This window comes from Portunus trituberculatus, chromosome 40, assembly GCF_017591435.1.
Source record: "Portunus trituberculatus isolate SZX2019 chromosome 40, ASM1759143v1, whole genome shotgun sequence".
Lineage (NCBI taxonomy): Eukaryota > Metazoa > Arthropoda > Malacostraca > Decapoda > Portunidae > Portunus > Portunus trituberculatus.
Window position 1 is genome coordinate 13,050,147 of NC_059294.1, and position 17,457 is coordinate 13,067,603.

Consider the following 17,457-nt stretch of genomic DNA (forward strand, 5'->3'; position numbering starts at 1 on the left):
TCTTGGGACCCCGCAAAGACCCCCAAACACCACCAGGACCCCAAAGAACCTCTATTTCCAAGTCTCATCTCACAGTCATCCACGCGACCCGCCAGCATCCCCACACGTCCCTCATATTACCACCTCTCTCTCAGCATCCACGAGAGACCTAGCGACTTACGGGGCTCAAAAGTAAGAGAGCGCGACGGGCCGGAGTGTTAGGCAGTCTCAAGTCTCCTGTGTCGGATCCAGGTACGGGAGGAAGCTAAGTTGGGTAAGAAGATGCCATAACACGTGAAGAGTGATGGGGATGAGGCAGAGGAGAATGAAGGAGGGGTAGGAGCGTAAGAGGAAAACAGGGAGGCAGAAGGATGGATGACGGTGATGAAAGAGGAATAAGAGGAGGAGGAGGAGGAGGAGGAGGAGGAGGAGGAGGAGGAGGAGGAGGAGGAGGAGGAGGAGGAGGAGGAGGAGGAGGAGGAGGAGGAGGAGGAGGAGGAGGAGGAGGAGGAGGAGGAGGAGGAGGAGGAGGAGGAGGAGATCAAGCTAAAGCAGAAGAGAGTGATGCAAAGGAATGGACATAAGCTTCTTGGAAGGAAGGAAGAAGAGGAAGGAAGACAAGAATAGGGGAACGAATAATAAGAAAGAGAGGGAGACAATAATGGATAGAGAATGTACGGACAAAGATTAAAAAAGGAATTACGAGAAGGAAGGACTACGAGAGAGAGAGAGAGAGAGAGAGAGAGAGAGAGAGAGAGAGAGAGAGAGAGAGAGAGAGAGAGAGAGAGAGAGAGAGAGAGAGAGAGAGAGAGAGAGAGAGAGAGAGAGAGAGAGAGAGAGAGAGAGAGAGAGAGAGAGAGAGAGAGAGAGAGAGAGAGAGAGAGAGAGAGAGAGAGAGAGAGAGAGAGAGGGGTTAATGGCCTTTAATTTATCCTCTTGGGACGCCAACACTCTTTACTCCAGCGAAGGGCGACGCTGCTGATCCTGTTCCAATATTGATAGGGCGTAAGGGGCGCGGCTCACCTTTCTCACCTGCCGCCCTCAGGTAACAAGGCGTGGTACAATGCATAAGAAAATCAGAGTATGCCCACACAGAGAAATACCGAGAATGAGAGAGAGAGAGAGAGAGAGAGAGAGAGAGAGAGAGAGAGAGAGAGTAGGCACCAAGACACTCACCCAGCATCTTGATGACCGCCTTGTTCCTGGAGCCGTCATTGGTGCAGGAGCTGTTGGGGCTGGTGATGGAGGGCACAGCGCGGGCCAGGCGGGTCGACCTCTTGAGCTGCACGGCGATGCACAGGTACAGCACGGTGATGAGCAGCAGTGGCGCCACGAAGAACAGCACGGTGGAGATCTCGAAGGCCAAATAAATAGGGTTCTTGATGAGGCATGCTGATGAATTAGGGTCCTCCTCTCCTGAAGGAAGGTGATTCTCGTACACAATGCCGTACTGGATGGCGATGGGCACGGCGCAGGCAATGGCCACTCCCCAGATGACGGCAATAGAGCGCACCACCCGGCCCAGCTGTGACATGGTCTGTGAGCGCAGCGGGTGACAGATGCCGATGTAGCGCTCCACGGTGAAGGCGGCGATGGTGAGGATGGAGGCGTTAGTGGAGATCTCCGCCGTGAAGCCCCGCACGAAGCAGAAGTAGGCGCCGAAGATGTACGGTCTGCCTCGCCACAACATGTAAATCTCATCCGGCATACCGAAGGCCAGGAGGAGAAGGTCGCTGATGGCCAGGCTGAACAGGTAGTAGTTGGTGGCCGTGTGCATGATGCGGTTCCTCACTATCACGATGCAGGTGGCCACGTTCCCCAACACGCCCGTCACGGTGATGAGGAAGTAAATCACCGTCATCATCACTGTCATCGTCATCCCGTGCACCAGCTGGTCGCCCTCCCCCTCCACCTCCTCCACCAAGCTGTCATTGCCGCCAGCGCTGAGGAGGCTGCCGTTAATGCCGTGATCATGGGTGGCTGTGGGCATGAGGAATGTGGAGAGATGACTTTCCGTGGGCGTAAGAGCGAGAATGCTGGAAGGCGTGGAGTTCACCAGGGCCCCCATCTCAGCTTCCCCCATGTCACTGTACCTGAAAGAGATGCAGAAGGAAAGCATAAGGATTTGAACCACTACACTCTTCTACTTCACTCTTCTACTCAAACCTCTATTATTTTTTAGTACTTGAGCTAACCACTTACATTTTCCCTATTATCTGTCTATTTTCACCATCTTTCATCCCGCCACCCCATTTTCTCCGTCCCACTTCTTCCTCTCCTGCAAAAAGAATTGTAACACCTCCTTTCTAAATACATCTTATGAACTTATGATACGTTTCTCTTATTTATATCAGTCAGTAAATTCGGCTCCCAAAAATAGCCTTGAATAACAGAACATGTAACAAAACAAACACACAAAATCATGGCTAAGATTTCAAAAGTTTCCCATCAAAGGTGACATTTCTTTTTCTTTTCCGTCAGTTGAAGGTGGGAAAATATTGTGTAGTGTGTGAAGAATAGAATCATGAAGTGAAGAAACAGGAAGACAAGGGGGCAGATAGGATTCTAACCGCCCTGAAAGGTGTGTAACAGTGAGTTTATATGTAAATGTGTGTGCGGAGAGAGAGAGAGAGAGAGAGAGAGAGAGAGAGAGAGAGAGAGAGAGAGAGAGAGAGAGAGAGAGAGAGAGAGAGAGAGAGAGAGAGAGAGAGAGAGAGAGAGAGAGAGAGAGAGAGAGAGAGAGAGAGAGAGAAAGTATTTTATGTAAAACAAAAGGCCATTTCTTTCACCTTTCCAGTAGCAAAAGCCCCTTGAGCCAGATGTAAAGGCATTTAAATCTCCGAGGCATCATTATTCATGAAATATTATCTTCATTGTCACTGTGTGTGTGTGTGTGTGTGTGTGTGTGTGTGTGTGTGTGTGTGTGTGTGTGTGTGTGTGTGTGTGTGTGTGTGTGTGTGTGTGTGTGTGTGTGTGTGTGTGTGTGTGTGTGTGTGTGTGTGTGTGTGTGTGTGTGTGTGTGTGTCAGCGTGTTATTGGTGCTGATATGATATATTTTGTATGAGTTTCATGTAAACTGTGGTCAATTACTTATTTACCTACCTACCTATTTGTCTATCTATTTAGCTATCTATTTTCTTTATATTAACTTATCTGTCTATCTACTTATGAATTCATCTATCTATCTATCCGTATTAAAGTCCATATTTTTTGTTCCCTTACCATACACCAGCAAGGCAAACAACAACAACACCAACAACAACAGCAACAAAAACAATATCATGTGAGAGCAATTTTTCCACGCTACTGAATAAAACACAAATTACGTAACACATCCTTTCACAAATACGAGAGGCCTTGGTCCACTCTGGAGACTGAACAGGTAAACATTAAACACACTTCATTAAAAACAACCACCACTCTCACTCTCTCTCTCTCTCTCTCTCTCTCTCTCTCTCTCTCTCTCTCTCTCTCTCTCTCTCTTGTACGTGAAAGAGAGTCTGCAAAACGTGTACCTTCTAAATATGTGAGTGATTAATGGAAACTTGATTACTGCTCCACTGAAAAGGATATAATTATGTGTGTGTGTGTGTGTGTGTGTGTGTGTGTGTGTGTGTGTGTGTGTGTGTGTGTGTGTGTGTGTGTGTGTGTGTGTGTGTGTGTGTGTGTGTGTGTGTGTGTGTGTGTGTGTGTGTGTGTGTGTGTGTGTGTTGAGCTATGTATTGCCTGCGAGAAAGGGGTGCGGATTTCCCTCAAAGGTGCAGGACAATAAGGTAGGAGGTGGCTCTATATATTTACACTACCCCTTCCCGCACGCTTCCCCTCTCCTCTTTATATCATTTTCTCTTGTCCTCCTCTTCCTGGTCAGTTTATTCTCTCTCTCTCTCTCTCTCTCTCTCTCTCTCTCTCTCTCTCTCTCTCTCTCTCTCTCTTTTAAATATTAAATTACTAAAAATAAATGAAGTAAATACATATTTCTCAGCACTATTTATATACAAATGTCTAAATAATTCCACTGATAATTTATACTTTAGATATCGTAGAATCGAAAGATATAGCTTGAGAGGTGTTGACCTATTAGAACTTCCAGTAGCGCTCTCCAATCAGTCACAGACGAGTATTTTGTATCATGGCTCAAAAATTTGGAATCAGTTACCACCAGATATCAGAACAAAACCAACCTTGCTGTCTTTTAAACACTGTCTCAAAGAGTTCCTATTAATGAAATACAACCAAGACTAATTATTAATATCCATGATGCTACAATAGTTTAAGAACTTCTTTGCTTATATTTGTGTATGTATTTTTGCAACTGTGTGTACTGTGTATACATGTCCATATGTATGTACACGTGTATGAATTCACGTTTATATGGGGATATATGAATATTATGTATTAGTATGTATTAATTGTAGTAGTATTAACTGTATTATGTACTCATACGAGTAAATCTTGATTAGATGTATTTGAGTTTATAAGTATGGAGGTATTGGTGTACGTATGTATATATACTAAATGTACATAGCTATGTATGCAAGCATAGTATGTGTATATGTATGAATCTATATTCGGATTTATGAATATTTCTTTCATATAAGTATGGACAGTTCATGTAACTAGTTTACAAAGAATGTTAATTATGTATATAATTAACAAGGTTTTTTGGGATTGAATACATAAGGAAGTCTGTTTGCACTATATTGAAATGTTTTAATAATTATTCGGCTCAAGTGTGTAATTTAAGGAGCCTTTTAAGAGAGTTTACTCTCAACAGGCTCAGCCAGTAAAATATGTTTCATTAACATTATAAATATTGTCTTCCTATTTATTATTTATATGTTTTGTAAAATGAAAATAATTTGGCTAAATAAACATTATAAATCTAAAAAAAAAAAAAAATCTCTCTCTCTCTCTCTCTCTCTCTCTCTCTCTCTCTCTCTCTCTCTCTCTCTCTCTCTCTCTCTCTCTCTCTATCTATCTATCTATCTATCTATCTATCTATCTATCTATCTATCTATCTTTTTTCTACGTCTCTTCTTCCTTCTCCTCCTCTTTCTCGTGGTCATCTTAATGCTTAGAGAGAGAGAGAGAGAGAGAGAGAGAGAGAGAGAGAGAGAGAGAGAGAGAGAGAGAGAGAGAGAGAGAGAGAGAGAGAGAGAGAGAGAGAGAGAGAGAGAGAGAGAGAGAGAGAGAGAGAAGAGAGAGAGAGAGAGAGAGAGAGAGAGAGAGACCGGGAAATGTAATAAGGGTTGGCATGTTTATGACTGGTGATTTTCTCTCTCTCTCTCTCTCTCTCTCTCTCTCTCTCTCTCTCTCTCTCTCTCTCTCTCTCTCTCTCTCTCTCTCTCTCTCTCTCTCTCTCTCTCTCTCTCTCTCTCTCTCTCTCTCTCTCTCTCTCTCTCTCTCTCTCTCTCCTCCTCTCCTCCTCCTCCTCCTCCTCCTCCTCCTCCTCCTCCTCCTCCTCCTCCTCCTCCTCCTATATTAACTTTATAGATAGATATGTAGAGTTCACCGTAGGGTGAATAATAGAATCTCCTTTCATCCTTTCCTGTGAAAATTCCATGTCAGTTTTTCCATACTGCATGGTACTTTTCAAGCTATTTTCCATGCCAGCGAAAGCTGGAGGGAGTGGTGGGTGGGGAGGAGCCTTCTTCTGTACTGTCCTGTCTCTCTTATCTGTAGCCAGTTAGAAGTAGTTACCAAACAGCCTCGAAAGGACCAACAGGTCTGTTGCTGTTTGGCTTTCCTTTGTATTCCTTTGTATTCCTCCTCCTCCTCCTCCTCCTCCTCCTCCTCCTCCTCCTCCTCCTCCTCCTACTACTACTACTACTACTACTACTACTACTACTACTACTACTACTACTATTCCTCCTCCTCCTCCTCCTCCTCCTTCTTCTTCTTCTTCAATCATTTCATTACTTTTTTTTATTTTTGTCCCCTTGTTCGTGTTACAGTAATCAGGTCATGCAATTCTATACCGGCTGTCTGTCTCTATTCATTTAACGCAATCTTGGCTTCCTTTATTCCAACTCTCTCCATCAACTCTCCTATTCATATTTCCTTTAATAACTCCTTTGTACCAGAACGCTATTAATCTCACTACTCTTCTCTCAAAACAACTACGTAGGTACTGTCTCACCTACATTCATCTGCGTACCTTTACATCTACACACAGCCTTACTTACCCACCTCTGTCCCGTCTCCCAAGCCTTCCATTCATCCTTTTACAGAATCTAATAAGGGTAAGAGCACCGGAGTAATCCCATAGAGAGGACACTCGATTGTTATTCCCGATGGTAAGCGCACACCTATCCCATTCCAGGCCGTTATTGACAATGCTAAACACACGTCTCTCTCACTTCAAGCTGTCGCAGTGGTGGTATTCAGTGGCAAATGGGCCCTATTTAGGATGACTTGGAGAGGGAGAGGGAGAAGGAGAGGATGAGGGAGAAGGAAATGGGGAAGTTGTTTAGGAGGGAGGAAAGGAGAGCTTGGGATGGTGAGAAGAATAAACAGAGAGAGAGAGAGAGAGAGAGAGAGAGAGAGAGAGAGAGAGAGAGAGAGAGAGAGAGAGAGAGAGAGAGAGAGAGAGAGAGAGAGAGAGAGAGAGAGAGAGAGAGAGAGAGAGAGAGAGAGAGAGAGAGAAACCAACTACACTAACTTACACCTCTAAACAATCGTCCTTCACCTTCAACTACAGCCATCACCACATATCAACACCACCACCACTAAACCTTCCTACACGTCAGGAGCACCAGTTTTCTTCCCTTAATAACCCTTAATAACAATGCCCTTAGATGCTCGATTACTCTCCTTTGCATCTGCACCGGAGACACGACGGAGAGACAAAGCAACAGAGAAACTAAATGAGTGAATGAGACACATGGGAGGGAGACAAAACAGATTAATGGAGCTTCTCTAATGATGGACAAATGGAAAAGACTGTGAAGGACTGGGAGTGACTGGGATGGAGATTGGATGGAGGAGTGTAAGGATGAGTAAACAGGTGAACGGGAAGGTGAGTGTGGCTATTCAATCTCTTTAAGCCTCATTTCGTCAGTGAGTCTACCTGTGGAGGGTTAAATCTGAAAACAAGGCACTATTTAGTTGATTGATTGATTGATTGATTGAGAGAGAGAGAGAGAGAGAGAGAGAGAGAGAGAGAGAGAGAGAGAGAGAGAGAGAGAGAGAGAGAGAGAGAGAGAGAGAGAGAGAGAGAGAGAGAGAGAGAGAGAGAGAGAGAGAGAGAGAGAGAGAGAGAGAGAGAGAGAGAGAGAGAAAGCGTGGGATGGCAGTATCAGGTGCATGGTTATTTTAAAGAGACAAAACAAAGTGCCTCTTGTATCAAAAGGAAAATGTTCCTGAGCCAGCTAAGCACCTCCTCCTCCTCCTCCTCCTCCTCCTCCTCTATCTTATCATCCCCCCTATACCATCCATCAGCCTTTTGTTATCTAATCTCCCTTATCTTCCCTCTCTATCATCCCTGTCACCTGTTGTGCTTCGCCTCGTCCTTCGTTCCCTGGGCCCGGTGATTACATTGCTCTGTATTGTAAGGTACCTTTCCTGTAGTGTACATCTGCGGGTGTCGTGTGGTGGTGGCGCTTTGACTTTGTTCAATATTAGATTTGTAGGAGTAAAGCAGCCTTCCAATAAACGAGAGAGGGACAGAGAGAGAGAGAGAGAGAGAGAGAGAGAGAGAGAGAGAGAGAGAGAGAGAGAGAGAGAGAGAGAGAGAGAGAGAGAGAGAGAGAGAGAGTGTGTGTGTGTGTGTGTGTGTGTGTGTGTGTGTGTGTGTGTGTGTGTGTGTGTGTGTGTGTGTGTGTGTGTGTGTGTGTGTGTGTGTGTGTGTGTGTGTGTGCTATATCGTACAATCTCACCCCTAAACATTACAATATAGATTTAAAAACTGAAGAAATGGTAGAAAAGCAAAAATTAGTAGGGCAAAAAAAAAAATGTAAATTAAAACAAAGTAAATCTGAACTCACCTTTAAGAAAATAAAAAAAAAATGGATAGCGAGAAAAAGGAGAGAATATATAAAGGGAAGAGATAACAAGAAGATAGAAAGAAAGAAAATATAAAGGCAAGTTCTGATAAGAGGTAGATAAATGGAATGCAGGTGTGAGTCAATTGGTCACGTGGGAATGGTGCAGGTGTGTTAGCGGCGCGGTGACGTGATATGTTAAGGCGTGAAGGGAACAGGTGCGCCCCTCACTGAGCTACGGGTGAGTGGTAATGGTCACTGTGGTGCTTTCATTTCAACATTGCTTTCTCTATTTTCCCTCAAATGTTTTTTTTTTTTTTACATCTAATTTCATTTTGACTTTTTCGTTTCTCCTCATTTTCGCTCAACACATTTTTCTCAACTTTTTTTTTTAATGTTTCCGTGTTTTTCCTTCTCTTACTCTTCATTCAACAAATTTTCCTTGACTTTACCTTACTTTTAATTTTGACTTTTCTAATCCTTTTTCTTCTTTCTATTCAACAATTTCTTTCTTCCACCTCTTTTAACGTTTTCTTCTTTCTTCCTCTCTTCATTAAGATAATTCCTACTAACTTTCAGATTCTTTACCATTTTTATTCGTCTAATCACCTTCTTTCTATCATCCACCATCTTCTCTGTCTCCTTTGTCGCTATCTAAGAATTCCCCAAAAGCCCTGCTAGGATCAATAGATAAGACTCTGACAGCTTATCCTTAGTAATCCTTCGTAAACTCCTTATTCTTAACTTCCATGCTATTATTATTATTATTATTATTTCCCCTCTTGTATATCTATTTTAAATCTACCTCTCTCCTTCTCCTTCAGTTCCTTTTTATCCTATCCTTTATACCAATTCAACCTTTATTCTCTTCGTCTTCGTTTATCATATTCCAATTACCAATAATCTTTTCATTCACATTCTCAGACTGTTATCATATCTTCTCTTGTACACCTAATTTCTCTTCATCTCTCTCCTTCTCCTTCAGTTTAATTTCATTCCATTATCCTTTTTCTACCAATTCCTTCTTTATCCTTCCTTTTCTTCGTCCTCCTTTATCATATTCCATTCACCAACTGGGCTTTCATTCACCCTCTTAGACATGAGAGTATATTGATTGTGCCTCAATACTGTCGCAGCCTCGTGAAATGCTACTAAAAGCGTGCGTGGGAAGCGGGGCCGGACTGCTACTGCTACTGCTGCTGCTTCGGAGTATTTGTAAAGTGCAAGGAAATTCACAAGCCTTCTTCTCTTCCCCAAAGCCCACGACTCGCCCACTATGAATTAAAGTTAGGTTTTTTAGAGAGAGAAATTTAAACCACCATTTCTATTCTATTTGTTTTGTCTGTCTCTCTCTCTCTCTCTCTCTCTCTCTCTCTCTCTCTCTCTCTCTCTCTCTCTCTCTCTCTCTCTCTCTCTCTCTCTCTCTCTCAACATATCTACCCCACAGGTTACCTTTCCCTCCTTCCACACTGTACAACCATTACTAGTTTTGACGACTCACACATACACACACACACACACACACACACACACACACACACACACACACACACACACACACACCATCTCTACCTTGTATTGACTGAAATTAAAGTCTATTTCTGGCTACAGCAGCATTAAGGTTATCACTATGGCGTGGTGGCCGTGGAGTACATGTAGCGCCAATCAAAGGGAATGTGATAGGTGAGGCAACAGGTGATGAGAGAGAGAGAGAGAGAGAGAGAGAGAGAGAGAGAGAGAGAGAGAGAGAGAGAGAGAGAGAGAGAGAGAGAGAGAGAGAGAGAGAGAGAGAGAGAGAGAGAGAGATTCATAAAATATACAGAGACAAACATTCTAGGTACAACATCCGCTTTCATAATCTCACACAAAAAAAAAGAAAGAAAAAAAGAAAAAGAAAAAAACGTAACTCCACTTATGCCACAAAAATGCAGATAAAACAATACAATATCACATGAACTCATAACAGGAGGTAAAAAGAACTAGGGTAACGTATCCAGTGTGTAAATATCTCTTACATAACTCGTTTACATAACCACCTGCATGCTAGGGGAGAGAGAGAGAGAGAGAGAGAGAGAGAGAGAGAGAGAGAGATTAATAGAAACATCAGGAATACCATAAGATGTCATACCGTACTACAAGACACGTAAACAGATACAAAATAAGATAACTACTTGTAAAAAGATTAAAAAAAAACAAAAAAAACATGGTATTAAAACATCAAGGAATATATAGGTGGGAAATTTGTGAAGCTAAGATGTGACGTGTATTTTTGCTGCCATACAGTCGTGCCACACCAGAAAACAACGAAATGTGTGTCAGTGTGTTTGTCTTTAAAATAATTCGACGGTGACACAATTCTCTGCTTTAATTATTTCGAGAGCAAAAAAAATACGCAAGTTTTTCTATTATTTTTTTTACTTTCTTTATGTGTGTGTGTGTGTGTGTGTGTGTGTGTGTGTGTGTGTGTGTGTGTGTGTGTGTGTGTGTGTGTGTGTGTGTGTGTGTGTGTGTGTGTGTGTGTGTGTGTGTGTGTGTGTGTATTCTTATCTCTGTCCTCTGTGCACTACAAATAATAATGAGATGATTTTATATTTCTTTCATCGTTTTGTTTTGCCTATTTTTGCTATGCTTTTGTATTTCTTCTGGTATTAAAAAAGTATAGTAGTTAGTGGGATTTACTGTTCCTCTGTTCCTGTCTTTGTTGTTTCTTTCGAATCCTTCACGCATTAAATAAATAAGCAACACCAACTTTTTTTTTCTTTCTTCTCTTCTGATTTGTTTCTAAGTCTCCTTCACACACTAAGATACGACAAAAATATAGTTACTTCATGTTTTGTTTTGTTTTCCTTTTCTTCCCATTTTTTGTGTCCTAATCTGGCTTTCCTAACGCATTAAGAAAATCGCATTAGACTGAAAAATTTGCATCTACAACCCGTACTTACGTTGTAGGGAAAAGTAATCGTTGAAGACTCACACGTTTATCCTATTGAACAACGAAACAAAGAAGGATAATAACACAAGAAAGAGAACGTTTTTACATAAACCCTGAGATGATTTGGAATTCCAGCTACTACAAAGGATATATTAGTTAAGAGTACATCAAAGAGAGAAGGTTTACATAGAATATCGAATCCTATACACTCCTTAAAGTTACGTTATTTCCTCCTATGAAGAAAAAAAAGTTAAAAGTAAATTGAAATATGAAAGAAGAAAAAAAACAATATTGCTCTATTTCAAAAGGAGAAAATTGAAATCTAACTAAATAGAAAATTAAATAAAAGACCAGTGAACAGACGGAATTCCAGCTATAAACTACAATGGACCTGGAAAATTATATAAAGAAGAAAAGATAAGGATAAAATGCCACGATAGACAGTTCAGGTTTACAGGGAAAAAAAAAAAGCATGAATTCTACTTCAAACACACACACACACACACACACACACACACACACACACACACACACACACACACACACACACACACACACACACACACACACACACACACACACACACACACACACACACACACACACACACACACACACACCGGCCCGTATAGTGGTTAGCACGCTCGACTCACAATCGAGAGGGCCCGGTTCGAGTCCCGGCGCGGCGAGGCAAATGGGCAAGCCTCTTAATGTGTGGGCCCCTGTTCACCTAGCAGTAAATAGGTACGGGATGTAACTCAAGGGGTTGTGGCCTCGCTTTCCCGGTGTGTGGAGTGTGTTGTGGTCTCAGTCCTACCCGAAGATCGGTATATGAGCTCTGAACTCGCTCCGTAATGGGGAAGACTGGCTGGGTGACCAGCAGACGACCGAGGTGAATTACACACACACACACACACACACACACACACACACACACACACACACACACACACACACACACACACACACACACACACACACACAGGGGAAATATTAAATGCATCTTGGAAAATACTGCTACAAACAGCACCACCACCACCACCACCACCACCACACCATCCCCAACAACAACAACAGCAACAACAACACCAATAACAAAAACAAAAACAACTTCAATGGACAGGTAAAAAATAAAGAAGATACCGAACAAAATTTCCTCAACGCTCCATACCCGGGAACTTTTCACTCTCTTATCGCCAGCACGCTTATCATAAAGACGTTCATAATTTTTGAGAACCATTTCCGTGTGTCCGCCGCGGGCTGCGTCACACCGATACTTGTCCCTCGCTATTACTGCGGACAAAGTTGAAAATACGTAGTTATAAAGGGGAGGGGGAGGAAATTGTGCAAGTATTTAGACTTTTAATGAGTTTCCAGGTAGGTAGGCAGCACTTTGATAGTGAGGCCACGTTGAGATGTTGTAACTAAGAGGAGGAAGTGGTTGTGGTGGTGTGGTATGGTGTGGTGTGGTGTAGTAGGCTGTGAAAATGTCACTACGTTCTCTAGACTTTACTTCCACAAGATGTGTGTGTGTGTGTGTGTGTGTGTGTGTGTGTGTGTGTGTGTGTGTGTGTGTGTGTGTGTGTGTGTGTGTGTGTGTGTGTGTGTGTGTGTCATGTGTTTAGTGTTACAGCAATTGTTGGACCATGCTATGTATTTAAATTATGTTGTCAGCTGTGTGTTCTGCTCAATGAAATATTTGTTTATCATTATGAATATTGCAATGTTCTCTTTTTTTCTTCCGCGTGTCAACCAATGGTGCAGAAAATTTGAGAAGAGGGAAAAAGGAACCAAAATTTGCTCCCAGATTCTAAATTATAAGAAATAAATATGATAAACGTTAAGAGACAAACATTTTACAGGTGACGTGAAATTTATTTATATATTTCAATTTACCTTTTCTATGTTTTATTCGGTAAATAATATCAACAGTTTCACGTAAACATATTTGATGGATTATGTATTTCATCATTTCAATGAGTAATTTGTATATTTATCTTTATACATTTTTTTGTCATATATGTCTTACTCTCTGTATTTCTGTCTTTTTTATGTATATAACTTATACAACCATCTATCTATCTGTCTATTTATCTATCTGTCTAAAAATTTGTTGATCTTTCTATCAATCCATTCATCTATCTTGACCTTTATATTCATCATCCTATTCATTTAGTTATTGTATATATTCCCTTACCTGTCTATATCTATTTATTTAACTGTCTACATGTACACCGATTTATCTATCCATACATCTATCCTTCCGTACATCTATATTCATTCATGCACGCATCCTTTCATCTCTCTATTTATTACTCTACAGTCACGGCTAGACGGTGTGACAGTAACCTATTTGTCTATCTGTTTATCTACCCGTCAATATGTCTACCCATCCGTGTATCCTTCCATACATACATACGTACATATATATCTATTTATTCATAGTGGAACCATGTGTGCTTTGAGTCCGAGGAGGTCTCCAAGCGCACAGGTTCGAATCCTATCCACGGTCCGAGTGTAGGTTAGGCTTCCTCACTCGGGGCAATGGTTTCCTAGCGGGTGGGCTTTGAGATAGGAGGTACCCTAAACAGTATCCTCTTTAGCCCATAAATTCCCGTGAAAAGCCCACATGATATAAATAAAACAAAAAAAAACATTCTTTCATATCTCTATCTATTCTAAAGGTATGCCTAAGCGGATGGCGAGCTCTACATATTAAGAGAACATGTGGGAGTCTTGGCCCTTACATTGTGGTGAGCTACTTATGTCTGTGAAAGCGTCATGCCACACTAAGAGGCTCATCTTTATATAACTGTGTGAGGCAGAAAGGTAATATCAAACGTGACTCTATCTTCCTGGCCACCGTCTTTCACAATTTTGCTCTTGTAAAGTTGAATGAGTGTAGGTTTATGTCTCGCAGTCTTATTTTGTGTGTGATCTTCTTTTTCTTTTCGTTTTATTTAAAGTTAACGCTTTCCTTACTCAATTCCATTTGTTTCAGTTGGTTATTATTTATTTCATTAACTTTTCATTATCAAAGCCTTCTTTTTTCTTTAACACATTTGTCTTCGTATTTCATGACATTTTTGCTTAGTTTATTTTCATGTTAGGTTTTATTAATTTCATCATACATTTCCAAATATTTTTTTCCTTTAATATTCTATCATCTTCATTTTGTCTTTTTCTTTATGCTAATTCAATTCTCTTCATCTATCCTAACAAGCAAGATTAAATTTCTCCAACTGGCAAATTTAACAGATTCCTATGATATTTTCAAATTATTATTTTTTATTATATATTACGAAACATTTCATCATCGATTATTCCCTCTTACTTATGAGTTAAAATTCTCTCTCTCTCTCTCTCTCTCTCTCTCTCTCTCTCTCTCTCTCTCTCTCTCTCTCTCTCTCTCTGTGTGTGTGTGTGTGTGTGTGTGTGTGTGTGTGTGTGTCTATCTATCTCAGACGTAATGGAGTAATAACACAGTTTAAAATATAAAGACTCTTTTCATATATATATATATATATATATATATATATATATATATATATATATATATATATATATATATATATATATATATATATATATATATATATATATATATATATATATATATATATATATATATATATATATATATTTTTTTTACCTACCACCGTCCTAGTGTCAAAAGAAAGACAACGCCACAGTTAAAACCTTGAGCTTTGCGTCCCCACTAACAAAATTTCCAGGTAGCTCTTCCCCGCCAGGCAAGGGAATGAAGTTACCGTGTGTGGCTGTGTGTGTGTGTGTGTGTGTGTGTGTGTGTGTGTGTGTGTGTGTGTGTGTGTGTGTGTGTGTGTGTGTGTGTGTGTGTGTATATTTCACTACGGTCGTCTGCTGGTTACCCTGCCAGTCTTTCCCATTACGGAACGAGCTCATAGTTCATAGACCGATCTTCGGATAGGACTGAGACCATAACAGACACTCCACACACTAGGAAAGCGAGGCCACAACCCCTCGAGTTACATCCCGTACCTATTTACTGCTAGGTAAACAGGGGCTAAATATTAAGAGGCTTGCCCATTTGCCTCGCCGCTTCCCAGGACTCGAACCCGGGCCCTCTTGATTGTAAGTCGAGTGTGCTAACCACTACACTGTGCGGTGTGTGTGTGTGTGTGTGTGTGTGTGTGTGTGTGTGTGTGTGTGTGTGTGTGTGTGTGTGTGTGTGTGTGTGTGTGTGTGTGTGTGTGTGTGTGTGTGTGTGTGTGTGTAATTTACCTCGGTCGTCCTGCTGGTCACCCAGCCAGTCTTCCCCATTACGGAGCGAGCTCAGAGTTCATAGACCGATCTTCAGGTAGGACTGAGACCACAACACACTCCACACACCTGGAAAGCGAGGCCACAACCCCTCGAGTTACATCCCGTACCTATTTACTGCTAGGTGAACAGGGGCCACACATTAAGAGCCTTGCCCAGTTGCCTCGCCGCTTTCTGGGACTCGAACCCGGCCCTCTCGATTGTGAATCGAGCGTGCTAACCACTACACTACGCGGTGTGTGTGTGTGTGTGTGTGTGTGTGTGTGTGTGTGTGTGTGTGTGTGTGTGTGTGTGTGTGTGTGTGTGTGTGTGTGTGTGTGTGTGTGTGTGTGTGTGTTTGTGGATAGGTGTGTCCTTTCTCACGGGAAAGCATGACTAGAAGAATACTGTATTAATGAGAGGAAGAAGAAGAGGAAGAGGATAAAAAAAGAAGAGAAAGAAAAGGATGAGGAGATGGAGGAGGAAGAGAAGGAAAAGGCGGGTATTTAGCAAGCAAACTAACCTTCAACAAAGTGTCATACTGCTCAAATAAAAACATTTTGCTGCAGAGAGAGAGAGAGAGAGAGAGAGAGAGAGAGAGAGAGAGAGAGAGAGAGAGAGAGAGAGAGAGAAGAAATAATGCCAAAAAACTGAGTAGATAAACAAAAGACAGTCAATCTCTCTCTCTCTCTCTCTCTCTCTCTCTCTCTCTCTCTCTCTCTCTCTCTCTCTCTCTCTCTCTCTCTCTCTCTCTCTCTCTCTCTCTCTCTCTCTCTCTCTCTCTCTCTCTCTCTCTCTCTCTCTCTCTCTCTCTCTCTCCTGCTTGTGGGAGGTGGGCACTCAGGTGTTTGTAACCTTGAAACCTTAAGCCAGCTATAATGAGATGGTTTCTCCTTCCTAGCTCCCTCCCTCCCTCCTCGCTATCTCCGTGCCTACCCCTTATACCTTCCTCCACGCCACCCTTTCTGCCTACCTCCATCATTCCCACATCTCACATTGCTCGCTCCTTCTCTTCACACCTTCCTTCCATCTCCTTACCTCCATCTATTCACATCTTCCTTCCATCTCCTAACCTCCATTTCCTCATTCCATCCTTCCAATCATACCTTCACATTTCCTCCACTCATTCTTGCCTTGCCTCGCCTCCTTTACTGAACTCCTCGATTAAGCGTTGCAATTTGCCACATTTTCCCTGGTAATACGTTTGGCTCTCCCGGTAACACGCTCTTAAAGGATTATCTATCTAATATTCTTTATCCTTTTCACATTCAGGGAAAAGAATTAATAGCGCTATATAAAAGAGAAAGAAGGTTAGAATGTACATCAATTGAGTTAAGAGCAGTTACTAGGGATGAAATGTCTTATCTTAGTTTGGTTGATGGTGTTTTGTTGATGTTTTAATTGTTTGTTTAGGGAAAGTTTTGTTGTGTGTGTGTGTGTGTGTGTGTGTGTGTGTGTGTGTGTGTGTGTGTGTGTGTGTGTGTGTGTGTGTGTGTGTGTGTGTGTGTGTGTGTGTGTGTGTGTTATAGAATTAGATAAGCATCCTCAGCCAGATTTCAGTCATCCATCTACACCCACACACACACACACACACACACACACACACACACACACACACACACACACACACACACACACACACACACACACACACACACACACACACTGCGAGTAACACATTGTAAAGACATTCGATTTAAATCCCCATATCAGGTTGCTGGTATAGAAAATAGGACTGACTTAATCTCATACTTCACGAGGCATGTGAGCTGTAATATAAGGTAGGGGATAAACGAAGACAGAGATGGAGGAAGGAAAAGAGAGAGAGAGAGAGAGAGAGAGAGAGAGAGAGAGAGAGAGAGAGAGAGAGAGAGAGAGAGAGAGAGAGAGAGAGAGAGAGAGAGAGAGAGAGAGAGAGAGAGAGAGAGTTTACACAAAGAACAAAACAGGAGAATTCAATTTCATCCGTGAGTTTTGTAAAGGGTGGATGAAATAAAAGGTGAAGATATCGCCTGGAGATGAAACGCGGCAGACGGGCTGAAAAAGAAAGAGAAACTGAAAAGAACGAGAAAGAAGAGAATAGGTAAAAAAGAAGAAGAAGAAGAAGAAGAAGAAGAAGAAGAAGAAGAAGAAGAAGAAGAAGAAGAAGAAGAAGAAGAAGAAGAAGAAGAAGAAGAAGAAGAAGAGAAAGAAGAAGAAAAAGAAAGAAAGAAAGAAAGAAAGAAAGAAAGAAAGAACGAAAGAAGAAGAAGAAGAAGAAGAAGAAGAAGAAGAAGAAGAAGA

General features: G+C 41.8%; 1 protein-coding gene across 2 annotated transcripts in view; it reads right to left on the bottom strand.

Annotated features, from left to right (window-relative positions):
- Positions 1–17,457, bottom strand: part of LOC123516187 (pyrokinin-1 receptor-like) — a 225,224-nt gene that overhangs the window by 58,724 nt on the left and 149,043 nt on the right. For both annotated transcript variants that reach the window (XM_045275371.1, XM_045275370.1), the window contains exon 4: positions 1,156–2,072. In XM_045275371.1, coding sequence (XP_045131306.1) covers positions 1,156–2,062 — 907 coding nt within the window. In that variant the 5' untranslated portion in view covers positions 2,063–2,072. The remainder of the gene's footprint in view (positions 1–1,155; positions 2,073–17,457) is intronic.